This window comes from Nicotiana attenuata, chromosome 4 (assembly GCF_001879085.1).
Source record: "Nicotiana attenuata strain UT chromosome 4, NIATTr2, whole genome shotgun sequence".
NCBI classification, from domain to species: Eukaryota; Viridiplantae; Streptophyta; class Magnoliopsida; order Solanales; family Solanaceae; genus Nicotiana; species Nicotiana attenuata.
Genome location: NC_031992.1, coordinates 6,363,240 through 6,377,222, shown reverse-complemented (window position 1 = coordinate 6,377,222; position 13,983 = coordinate 6,363,240). Strand labels below are relative to the sequence as shown.

Here is a 13,983-nt window from a genome sequence, read left to right as displayed (position 1 = left end):
ATCCCACAGTCATACTCCTAAGTAAATCCTAGTCAGAAGCAAAGCCATTTTTTGGTCGGATATAAAGTCGGGTGAAATAAAAAGGGTATCCAATTTTGAATTGTCTGAAAGATCAAATAGTTATAATTATAAAGGGGAAAGAATTAGAGAGGTATACATATTCCACAAAAAGATGGGAAACATTTTTAACTCAATTTAACCCAAGAATAGAATGATTTAGTTTTACTAAATATAAACAACAAGGTTCCTGTTCGATCAGTAGGTGGTTACACACTTAAAATGCAGTTTTGTCTACAGACCTGCATTCCATCATCTAGGATTGCAACCCCAATTTGGTCACAGTATGGAAGTAAATATTCTTCTAAATATTTTTCACCATTGACAGCCATTAAAAAGCTTGAAAGCTTTGAATTCAAATTTGGGTTTTCAAAAATCATTATTTATTTGGATTGGGTGTTGTTGAAAATAATCGGAAATATGATTTGGAGTTTATATCTCAATTTTGAGGGGTTTTTTTGGTGAAGATTAGACTTGGTTTTGACTGAATTTCATATTGAAACTCGAAGAAGAAGAAGAAGACATATTGCAAAAATTGCAGATAAATTGTAGATTATTTGTATTCTGATTGTAGATGCTTTATTTTCTGTTTCACAAATAAAAAACGGCTAAAACTTCTACAAATCTTCTGAAAAACGCAATTATGTCAAAAATCACAATTATGCTACAATTGAATGGGAATTGGGATATAAAAATTCAATGTACCCAGTTTGTAGATATTTTGTAGATAAATTGTATATTATTTATAGATGTTTTATTTTCTGTTTTCACAAATAAAAAACGACTGAAACTTCTACAAATCTTCTGCAAAAAACGCAATTATGTCAAAAATCCCAATTAAACTACAATTGAATGGGAATTGGGATATAAAAATTCAATGTACCCAGTTTGTAGATATTTTGTAGATAAATTGTAGATTATTTGTATTCTAATTATAGATGTTTTGTTTTTTGTTTTCATAAAAAAAACGACTAAAACTTCTATAAATCTTGTGCAAAAAACACAATTATGTCGAAAATCCCAATTAAACTACAATTGAATGGGAATTGGGATATAAAAATTCAATGTACCCAGTTTGTAGATATTTTGTAGATAAATTGTAGATTATTTGTATTGTGATTGTAGATGTTTTGTTTTCTGTTTTCACAAATCAAAAACGACTAAAACTTCTACAAATCTTTTGCAAACAACGCAATTATATCGAAAATACCAATTAAGCTACAATTTAATGAAAAATTATACCAATGTCAAAAATACCAATTAAGCTACAAGCTACAATCGATTCAATAACTCTATTATATTTTGATATTAGCTCATTTTCAGAGCTCACTAATGGAGATCATGGCTACTGAAAGTTTGCTTGATGCAACTCTTCAGCGTTTTAAGTTTAAGTGGCCTTCCATTGGGAAATCTCCAAAAAATTCTCCTAAAAGTAGCCCTTCTCGTAGCCCTCCACCTAAGCGGCAACAGCCGTCGCCACTACCACCACCTTCTCCACCACCTCCATCACCTTCTACACCACCTCCATAGCCGTCACCTCCACCACCACCGTCGCCGTCACCACCACCGCCTTCTCCACCAGCTGATGATATGGCACCACACTACTAAAAAAACGGCCTATTTCCGACCGAAATATTCCGACGGAAAAAAGTAGTCGTAAATTTCCGACGGAATCGGTCGGAAAATGCATAAAAATATACTTTTTAATTTTTAATAATAGTTACGACTAACCCGTCTATATCAGTCGTAAATTTTGGCGAAAAATTCTGCGTCGCTGTTAGCGACCAATTCGGTTGGAAATAATTAAAAAAAATTAAAAATAGTAATATTAAGTAGCGACCGATTCGGTCGAAATTTTTTAGTAAAACGAGGGTTGACTACTTTGACCAAATTTCCGACCGAATCGGTCGGAAAGTTTTTTTTAAAAGCCCTCCAGTGACCCCATTCTTTTCATTCCCCTCTTTTCTTCCTTCTCTCTTCTCTCTCTCACTCAAACTTCCCCCCACCCAAATCCGCCGCAACCATCAACTAGCAGGACTCGCCGGCGCCGACGCTCAACTGCAGATCCGTCGACGACCCTTCACTGCCAGGTAAGTTTTTCTCACCCTCCTTTGTTATTTTTTAAAACAAATATACTGATTTTGTTTAATTGCTCCTAGTTTCGTTTGTAAAAATTGATTGATATTAGCTAAAGTAAATCTATGACTATTGTTAGTAGTTAAATTAAAGTTATATGTTGGTAATTTAGTGTTATATGTTAAAGTTATATGTTGGTAATTTAGAGTTATATGTTAAAGTTATATGTTGGTAATTTAGAGTCATATATTGCTAAATTAAATTTATATGTTAAAGTTATATGTTGGTAAATTACATACTAATATGGGGATAACATTACTAAGTTGGGAATTATTTAACTAAATAGTTTTGCTAACTAATTTGTAAAGTTGTTACATATATAGCAATTTATCTCATTTAATTATATTGGTAAAGCAAACGATCAAGGAAACTCCTTCCTCTTATATATGCTAAAAATATATTACACAGGTAGTCCTACAAAGCAAAAAAATTCAAAAAAGATAGAAAAAACTTATANAAAGTATGAAGAATGTTTTAAAACTCTTAGTGCTAGTTGACTACTTTTGACAATATGTCTTACTCCTAACTTTTCTAATATCTTTTGACTTTCATGGAATTAAGCTTAATTGAAATCTATTATCAGTTTCATCTATTAAATTATTAAATTGTTGTTGTAGATTAATCGATTTTTGTTTTTGCATAATTGTTATTGTAGATCCCAAATATTTGAATTTATGTGATGTTTATTAATTATATATATGTTAACTTTAATGCAAGTTTTTGCCATCCTTTCATTCTACACATTTGGTTGTGGATTCTGTGAAGCTATTTTATCGTGAACCGTAGAATTCTTGGGGACAGATAACGTACAATATCAGAGAGCAAATGTAAAATCAATTTAGGCTAAAAATTGATTACATTTATTTAAATAATTATCGTTTTCATCTAATGTTACTTTTTTATAATGCAGACAAAGTATACATGGCATCCTCAATATCAAAATGAAATAAATAGTATTTTCGAGGTTTGATTAGCTTTGCGGCTCATAAACTAAGATTGGTAATTACTTATAAAAATTTTCTTGGTTTTACATATAGAATTTTATATTTGTAATATCTAACTCATACTTTTTATTATGAAGGAAAAGGAAAGAGGGCGAGATATGGGTCACGCTGAGGTCTTCGAGGAGACGCATAGGAAAAAGAAGAATGATGGTACAAGTGAACACTGGGTGGAGATGCGTGCATCAGACACATATGTAAAATACTAACTTCATAATTATTTATTATTTATTAATATTAGTTTGTTTACATAATAGTTATATTTTCATTTCAGGAAGATTATCATAAAAGGGTAGACGAATGGCAATAAACTCAGCCTCCTTCAACTCAACCAATACCTGATGATATGGCTTCATTGTGGACAGAGGCAGCAGGTGGAGCAAACAAAGGCAGAATCTACGGACTTGGAGTACGTTGACCTATAGGTCATCCAAACCCACTCTTAGCCAATTCTTCTTATTCTCAAAATCAAGAACATGTGGAAGATANAAAGGAAAGAGGGCGAGATATGGGTCACGCTGAGGTCTTCGAGGAGACGCATAGGAAAAAGAAGAAGGATGGTACAAGAGAACACTGGGTGAAAACGCATGCATAAGACACATATGTAAAATACTAACTTCATACTTATTTATGAATTATTAATATTAGTTTGTTTACATAATAGTTATGTTTTCATTTCAGGAAGATTATCATAAAAGGGTGGACGAATGGCAACAAACTCAGCCTCCTTCAACTCAACCAATACCTCATGATATGGCTTCATTGTGGAAGATATGAGAAAGAAAATTTGTGATTTGACGAAACAATTGGACTCCCAATTCAGAATATTTGTTAAGATGCAAAATTCATGAGAAAACATGGGCATAATCTATTTGATGATGAGGATTAATAAACTGAATCTAATGTGTAGTAGTTTAGTTGTGATGTTTTGGTTAATCGGTAAACTTGATTGTGAGAGACAACTTTATGTTTTTGTTTTTAACATTGAATGTTGGCTACTATTTTGATGTTTTTAAGCCCAAAATAGTTAGTTTTAATAATTGGTATTATTGGTTTAAGTTGTGTTAATGGTTGGTATTATTGGTTTAGATTGTGTTAATGGTTGGCATTGTTGGTGATATTGTATTGTAATAATTTGACAGGTGGTTTAGCTCAAAATTGGGCAGAATTCTGCCCAGTTTTACAGAAAATTCCGACTGATTTCCGACGGAAACAGTCGGACAGCTGCCCAATTTTTTTTAAAATAATTAATATTTAACCGTTTTCGACGGATTCCGTCGAAAATTAAATAAAATTTATTTTTTAATTAATAATTTCCAACCGATTCGGTTGGAAGTTATATATTTTTATTATTTAATTTTAAATAAATAATTATTTTTATTTATATTACTACGACTGATTCGGTCGGTAAATTCCGACCACTTTGGTCGGAAGTTTGAGAATATTTGGTCGTTTGGCCTTTTGAACGTTCCAATAACTTTGGTCGGAAATTACCGACAGATACCAACTATTTTCCGACCGACCAATTTCGGTCGGAAAGTAGTCAGAAATTCGTGATTTCCGACCGATTTTTGACCGTTTTGACGGTCGGAATTCTGCCATTTTCCAGTAGTGCCATCTCCATCACCAGCTGCGACACCAACACCACCAGATATGCTGTTGCGACCCTCAGCTCGTCTCGCTGGAAATATGGTCATTTCTGGCCTTCATTAATTACTTTGGAAAATAATAATAAGAAAGAAAGGAGTAACAACTTTATTAAATGATTGAGAAAGAAAATGTCCATTGTTGAGAATAAAAATCGGATGTGCATTTTCTATCATAAGTCCAAAATTAAGACTTACGAAAATTAAAAGAAAGTACTAATTTGACTACGAATGTGTGAATTGTTCTAGAATTTGAATTTCTAAATATCGTTTTCCTACCTTTGCTTTCCTAATTAATTACAAGAGGAAAATACATAAACAACGAAAGGGAGATAGTCGGACTTGTTAGAGGAATTAATGGATGAAAAGTATACATTGTGTAACATTAAATTAATTATATTCATATAACTCTGACTCATATTCCATGCTAAAAACATACTTTTGAATAATCTTGCGTTCAAATCTCATTGCTATCTTTTATCACAAAAAAATTTACGTGTTTGGCTATTAAAGCAATCATACCAAAGCTACAAGCTAAAATACACTACGGTATAGAATTGGTAATTTGGTATACTAAGTGTAATTAAGTCAAACTTTAAACATTGAGGGTAATAAGGTTCCGTGGCATAGGAATGTAAAAATTCCTTGATAAAAACCGAACCAACCCGGTCCATGTACACCCCTAGTCACCACAAAGGAGATGAAAGCTTTGCCGCCGGAAATAGTAATTAAGAAAACTGCCCACTCATGGTATCAGAGGCGGATTTAGGATTTAAATCATATGGGTTCAATTTTCAAGGTTTTTAACATTGAGCCCATTATATCCTTAAAATTAAGGGTTTATATATATATATACTATTTTTGAAATTTTAATAAATTTTTACATATAAATTTTATTCCGCGTCGAAAGTTATGGGTTCAATTAAACCCGGTTAATCAACCCTACATTCGCCCCTGCATGGTATCCTAAGATATTTAATTTCTGGGGTTTAATCAGGTGACGGGAATGTACAAATTACTTGGTTTTTTTTTATAGTCCATTATTCATTGTGCCCAAAATTGTAACCCTAGGAGTAACAAACTCCTCCTGGAGAATTATCGATCCGTTAAAATATCGCTCATGTAATTTTTTTATGGAATGTATTTTCCTCAATGGTTTTCTTTATTGGACTGATAGGTTCACTTGTGTTGTGTACAATACCATATCCACAATGTGATTTCACAGGGTGGAGTAGCATTCAAACTGCATTGTGGGGAAAATTGGCTATGTGTTGTCATTATCGTAAACGTCGTGATCCTCCAGTTCTTTTGATATACGATGACACTAACAAGATTTTTACTGCTGCTGAGAAGACGACTAGTATTAACGTTCCATCTGTGTTGGTTGGAGGAGAAAAGATTAATTACAAGACAAAGGGAGCATATGTTTTAGCAACAACAAGTGTAGGGGTGTTTATGGTTCGGTTTGGATTGGTTTTTCCCTAAAAAACAAACAAACCAAGTAAGTCGGTTTTTCAAATATTAGAACTAAACCAAACCATTTAAGTCGGTTTTTTCTCGATTCGGTTTATGTCGGGTTTTGTCGGTTTTTCGATTTTTCCGGTTATTTGTCTGTTTTTTCTTAAATAAAAGACATCACTACCAAACACATATTCCGGCGACCATATTTTCAGCGTAACACATATCAAATCAATTGCCATTTGAGAAATCTATTTTTTACCAAGATATATTGATGATAATTGGATCAAATAGTGATGAATAATTTAAGGACTCAATTAAAAATATATTATTTTTAACACGAAATGGATTCTTACACGTAACAAAAGAAAACTACCAATCAAACTAGAATGTAAAGGTAAAGAACTATACTAAAAGTGCAACCTATTAACATTTACCATTAAATTTTTGAAACTTTGTATAAAAATATACATTTATATATAGGTGTAATAATAAATTTGAAATAGCTACTCCTATAGTCGATTTGGTTCGGGTTTTTTCGATTTTTTTTTTCGGATTAAAACCAAAACCAAACCAAATTTGATCGGTTTTTAGAATTCAAAACCAAAACCAAACCAAAAAGTATCGGTTTTTTGGTCGGTTTGGTTTGGTTTTCGGTTTAGTTTGATTTTTCGGGTTTTTATGAACACCCCTGATCAAAGTGTAACTAGTGCCCCTGCTTCTCTGCTTTCCTCCTCAACGCCTTGTTGCTTAAGATTCGCTAGCAATTTTGCCGAGCACAACAGAAGTCCTTTTATCAAGTTTGTTTATGTTAGCAGTTTTATTGAGAACATCTTTCCAGTAACATCTCTACTAGTTTGAATATTAAGTTTTAGTTTCCAGTTTAGTTGTTTTTTCGACCAGTTTTTGTTCTAAATTGGTATATACTCCCATTAAGTTAAATATCTAAATTTATTAGTATAGCAAGTAGGGGTGTACAAAGGAAACTGATAAATCGCACCAAATCGATAATCCAAGTCAAACCGAGAAATTTTTTTGACTATGGTTTGATTTGATTTGGTTTGGTGTTGAGGAAAAAACCCGACCATAATTGTTTTGGTTTGATTTTAACTAAAAAAAGTCAAACTGAAATCAAACCAACCCGACATTACATGTATAGAAGTTTTAAATATATTTAATACATAAAAATATTTATTCTGTGGTAGTTTATAAATATTTCTTAAACTTTTTCATAACTTTATCTTTTAACATATTATTTGAAGATTGGACTTATAATTTTTGAATGCTCCAATAAATTTTATAGTCCATAAATGTTAGTAACTCAAACAAATCCTAAGCCAAAATCAAATCAATATTAATTTTTAAAGGGGGGAGGGGGGCATGAGGCGAGGCGGTTTACCTTCGACGAGGTGAGGCGTAAGCCCTGAGACATGGGGCGTAAGCCCCACGGATCTATAAATTTTACTAATTTCAAGAATTTTAATATAGTATAAAATAAAAAATAATTATATAAATTCCATTAAAATCACAAAATTATGACAAAATAATCTATTTAAAATATTCATAAATTATATGAATAATAAAGTATGACATATATCATAATATGCAAATTAACTGCAACATCGTTACAACTCAAACATCAAAAGTAATGTATCCGATGCGAAATCTTATATGTATCTCTTAAGGAGTAATGAACCTTGAAAGAATTTCGATATTATAGTTTAATATTTTTTTTAAAATAATCCTTTTATTTAATATGCTTTCTATTTGAAGGAGAATTTATATAAAACTATAATTCACAATTTAAATATGATTCTCTAACTGTATTGAAAAAAATTATATTTATATATAAAGGTGACTGATCACGCCCAACTATGCCGTATAAAAGGACAATGCGGTCGCTGCAAATATAATCCGGTTTACAAGTCCGGAGTCGAATCCCACAGAGAGTTAACCTATCAACTGCTACCTTCAGACCCACCAAGTCTTCAGAACCAGCTTCTCAAATATTCAAATTCTCAGTTGAGTGTTCTTTAATAACTAGCTTGCAAGTAACTAAAAGGCTATAACTAATTTAATAAGGTTGTAAACAATTATGAGGAAAAGCTAAGGCAATGATTTCCCCTATTGATGGAATCCCTTCTGTTTATGCTCATACAAATTTACCCACACATCTCTATCAATCATGAACGCTAATCTTACCGCAAATCTCTCCCGAGTAATCACAGTAATCTACTATTGCACTCTCCCGAGATACACTAACTTGCTTTATTTAATCACAATTCACTTTAGATTGCACCCAAGGCTTCATTATTCCTAATTCCGCCTTTAAACCCGCAATTATAGATTCCTCTAATAATCTAGGTGTGGTGTTGTTCAACAATATCCTAAATATGCACTCTTTTCCAAGTTATGCACACTAAATAGGTACAGCTAATTGAGGATCCTTTCAATTAACTACAACGAACACGAAGTTGAACAAATAAAGATTAAACTTGCAATTTGTATTCACATAAACAAGAAGTTCATCACCCAATAGGTTCCATCAAAGCCTTAGACAAGGAATTTAGCTACTCATAGATATGGGAGAATAACCTACGCTTGAATTCATCATAAAAATCAAAAGAAAGGAAGAAAGATGTTTAGAGTACTTGCTCACAATTGTTTTCCTTGCTAAGAAACCTAAAAAATCAATACCTGCCTCTCTTGGGCGAAGTGTAGCATTTTAAATAGGGTTTAGGTCTAAAAATCCCGTGTTTTACACTTAAGTCCCCGAAGTTCACTGTGCCCACCGCGGTTCTACCGCGGTCGCGGTAGAACCGCGGTCAAACGCCCTCGCCGAATCTTCAACCTTCAGAGACTGCCTTCCACCGCGGTTTCACCGCGGTCGCGGTAGAACCGCGGTGGAACTTGTACCCGGGCATTTTGGCCTGTTTTGAATGGGTTACTTGGGAAATTCAACAATTAGCCTCTTTTCATCAATAGTTGACTCCAAAACCGCTCCTTAGCCTTCCTTACACCTATATCACCTGCAAATCATGTAAAGCACTAATAAGAGCATTTTGTTGTCATTTTTCACATTAAAAGTTCACAAGAAGGTGATTATTTGGTGCGTGATTATAGTCAAATTCACCTATTATCAGTGACGTGTCAAGACACGTGGATTTGTCAAATGGTCAAAGAATCACAATTAGCCACGAGTCAGGAGTTACAACAGATACGAGCAAAGAAAGAGGAAGAGGCACGGGACATCAGACAAGTAACACGGCGCCCGTACCTATTTAAGTCATTTATATCCTAGAATCAGAAGGAATGAATCTGACAGCATACGAGGGTCCAAATACAATATTTGATAAGCATTAAATGCTGAAAACGTTAGAGAATCTGTCTTAAATGTAATGATTATGTAACGTAGCATTCAATGTCATTTATTGCCCATAATAACCTTATTATGACCAAAGCAAGGCACTTACATTTGAGATAGCTATAAAAGGAGAAGACTGAACAATTGTATGAACATGGAAAAATCATCTGAATACACTTTGGTTTACTTGCTTTATTCAATTATATTCTGGCTATTCAAATTACTCTCTTTTATATATTATTGCGATTATCAGTAACCCGTGTTCTTCTAAAATATAGCTTTAGTCAAAATTCTATTTTTTGGTTAAACACTAACATAATTTATTTTTAAGTTTGAACAAATTAATAAAGTAACATAAAATTCACCATACTATACCATGAATAAAGAAATAATTGAATGTGCATTTTGGAGTCAATGTAATAAAATGATAAATGTATTTTTCTTCTCCTCCAATAAATTCCAATTTTTCTGTTAGGATCCATTTGGCAAATTGTGTCATATGCTATTACACCTACTTTATTAGCACTACATATTCCACCTCTGGGCCCCATTGTCTTTATTTCTTGCCTTTTTCTCCTCAGAAAAAATAATTGGATGTCTCTGGAGACAGTTCATTGGCAAAAGTATCACATTTTGAATTTCCGTGCATAAGAGTGAAAAAGAACGAAAATTAGTTTTCTGCCATTTGTGAATTACTTTAAAGTTTTCTTTTTCAAATGTTTTTTTGTTGATAGAGTTGGTCTTGAATAGGGAAGGGAAGTATATAGAAATTAATAATGGAAAATGTTTCAAGCCATAAAAATTGTAGTAGTATTTCATTATTTCAAATAATGAATTTGATTTTATACAACGTTAATATTCTTTTCCAACTTCAAATACTCTTCTTTTCAGCTTCTAATTAAATAAAAAAAAATTGAAGTAACAACATTCCTTAACTTTGAAAAAAAAAATGAATAGTAACCGTATTAAATTGCAAATATTTTCCCTCTTCCTTCTAACAACTCTTATGAGTCTATGACTATGACCAAACTTGAAGGAATAGGCCATAGGTAGGGTGTTCAAATCGAACCGGAAAATCGCATCAAACCGATTAAAAAATCCTACTAGGTTTGGTTTGACTTTGTTTGGTATTGAGTAAAATAACACGAACCAAACCGACATATAAATATATATATTTTATTTATATTTTAAAGAATTTATAGTGAATTTTCTTTAGAAAAATGTAGAAATATTTGGGATCCTCCCATGTATTATCCTTGAAAGCGTAAATTAAAGAAAAATTATTGTTAGACGACTATGAAAATAACTATCATGTGTTACTTCAAAAATTCTCCCATTAGAATATTTTAATAGATCATATGTTTGTCAATTTTTTCCATATTTACTAAACATATATTCACTTATCAAAACTTTATCTATAATTTTAACAAAGTAAGACTGAAATAATATTCATGTAACAAAAAACACGAAACCCCGAAAACCCCGACAAAACCGAACCAATCCAAACCGATATAGTTGATTTGGTTTGATTTTTGATAAAAATCGAACCAACACGGTTCATGTATACCCCTAGCCATATGTACGGAAGAAACACAGTCAAGGAAAGAGGGACCCTTAGTTATAAAATGTTTTTTTGACATTCCCATCAAGTTGTGGAAATTATTTACTAGTTTAAATTAAAGGGCAGTATGATATGGGCTTTAGACAACGAACTTGACTTTGAATAATTCTATTCTTAGGGCATCTCCAATGGTGCACTATTTTTTTGCACCAAATCTAAATTTGGTGCGACACTATTTATCAACATCAAATTTGATTTAATATTATTTTATTTTGTCTTTTTATTTTTTGAACTTTTAATTTATCATATATTATGTATATAATTAATTTTTATATTAAGATCTTTATAATTTTAATCTTATATCCTATTTTTTTTATATATTACTTTTGTATATATTATATTTATATAAAATTATAAGTTAATTGGGCGTTGTTGCAAAGAATTGGGATTCTCTCTACGCCTCTCTCTATCTCTCAATCCCTAATTTCAGTAATGTAAAGTAAAGGAAAAGAGAGCAGCAATTCCACCATTGACAGCCATTAAAAAGCTTTGAATTCGAATTTGAATTTTTAAAAATCATTATTTGTTTGGATTGGGTGTTGTTGCAAATAATTGGGAATATGTTTGGAGTTTATATCTCAATTTTGAGGGTGTCTTAGTGAAGATTAGACTTGATTTTGGCTTAATTTCATATTGAAACTCGAAGAAGAAGAAGACATGATATACATTATATTTACGAAATTGTAGTAAAATTATAGAAAATTGTATTCTGTTATTTTTATATATATTTTTTATTTAACTATTGTATGAAAGTTGAACAATATTGTATAAAAATTATATTTAAGTTGTATGATATTGTAGTTGTATATAGCTGAGTAGCAATAATGTATGAAAATTGTAGATAAGTTGTATAATATATAATTAGTTGTATGAAATTTGTTTTACTATGTATAAATCAGATACAAAATATACAAAAGACATATTGTATAAAATTTTAAGTTGTATGTTATTGTAGTTGTATTTAACTGGGTATAAATAATATCTGAAAGTTGTAGATAAATTGTATAATATATAATTAGTTATATGGAATTTGTTTTTACTATGTATAAATCAGCTGCAAAATATACAAAATACATATTGTATAAATTTTATATAAAAATTGTATTTAAGTTGTATGATATTGTAGTTGTACATCACCACACCTCCTATTAATCAAACCAAATAATATCTGTTGGGTCCCTACCTCACCTCCTTTTTTTTTTCTTAATTCCACATTTCACACATTTTCTTTGCTTTCCATCAACTTGACTTTTACTGGTGTTGATTTGAGTTGTGTCTTTTAATAGCTATATTTGTTCTGGCTAGAACTTTTGCTCTGAGTAAAGGGTAGTTCTTCGGTATAAAACACGACTCAATTACAATATTCGAAAAAAAATTTAAATTTGAAAAAAGAGAAGCAATGAGATGAAAGAATTGCTACATAAATAGTGCAAAAAGGGCAAAAATATTCTTTTTGTGCGGTAATAACTTTTGAAGCAAAGCGCTCTCTATTCTTCAGTTTCCAAAATTTATAGTTTCATCATTTTGAGCACCATATTATCCATCAAAATGACGACCAGATTCAAACCTCGAACTTCAAAAGAACTCTTCCCTTTTCAGAAGTATTTCAAGATTGGCTCTTTCAGTAGTTGCTTTTACTGCAGTGCCCATTAATTGGGCGATATCATTTCTGGTTCATTGCTTACAAAAAGCAGAGTGTGATTAATTTATGGTTCTCGTCAACGCTTGCAGCTTGTGGCCTGATAAGATCAAAATATAGTCCGTTTCACAATAAATCACATAATTGGCAAAAGATGAAAAAAAAAATGCTGAAGAAAGAAACTCAGAGCAAAAGTTCTAGCCAAATATTGATTTCAGTGTTTTGTGAATTGCGGTTTGTGAATTGCCGTTTGTGAAAAGGATGGAAGATGTGGAGAGAAAGATGAAAGATGAGGGAAAAAAAAGGGAAAAGGATATAGCTAAATCCCTTGATTGAAGGCACTAATAATGTATTGGGGAGCCTTTTAAGGTGTAATGTATATATTTTGNAAGACCCCTCAACTCCAAATTCTCCCCTCATAACGACTGATCCGCTCTGAAATCTAGAAAGACATCACGTGGACCTGCATGAACAAGGGAAAATCACTTGAACATTGAAATCGAAGAAAAATGCAAGACTTATAGCCTGTTTGGCTAAAAGTGCTTTTTTGGCCAAAAGCACTTTTGGCCAAAAATTGAAGTGTTTGGCCAAGTTTTTGGAAGGAAAAAAAGTGCTTTTGAGGAGAAGCAGAAGCAGTTTTGGAGAAGCTGAAAAAGTAGCTTCTCTCCAAAAGCACTTTTTTGAGAAGAGGCTTCTATTGGCCCACGTTGTTCAAGGATGCTAGTGAATTGATGAAGAGATGTGATGCATGTCAAAGAGCCGGCGGTATTTCTAAGAAGGATGAGATGCCCCTCAATACAATTCTTGAGGTGGATATTTTTTATGTTTGGGGCATCGATTTCATGGGTCCGTTTGTGAGTTCCTGTGGTAATACTTACATTCTCGTGGCGGTGGACTATGTTTCAAAATGGGTGGAAGTCGTGGCTCTACCCAACAATGAAGCCCGAAGTGTTGTAGCATTTTTGAAAAAGAGTATCTTTACGAGATTTGGTACTCCTCGGGCCATTATTAGTAACGGGGGGTCCCATTTTTGCAACAAGGCTTTTGACTCATTGCTTGCT

The 13,983-nt window shown here is 32.2% G+C and overlaps 1 protein-coding gene across 1 annotated transcript; it reads right to left on the bottom strand.

Annotated features, from left to right (window-relative positions):
* On the bottom strand, positions 1,431–4,891 carry LOC109225057 (glycine-rich protein DOT1-like). The gene is made up of 2 exons (XM_019389649.1): positions 4,699–4,891; positions 1,431–1,639 (listed from the first exon to the last, which is right to left on the bottom strand). The coding sequence occupies exons 1-2, from the start codon at positions 4,889–4,891 to the stop codon at positions 1,431–1,433; spliced, it is 402 nt and encodes a 133-aa protein (XP_019245194.1).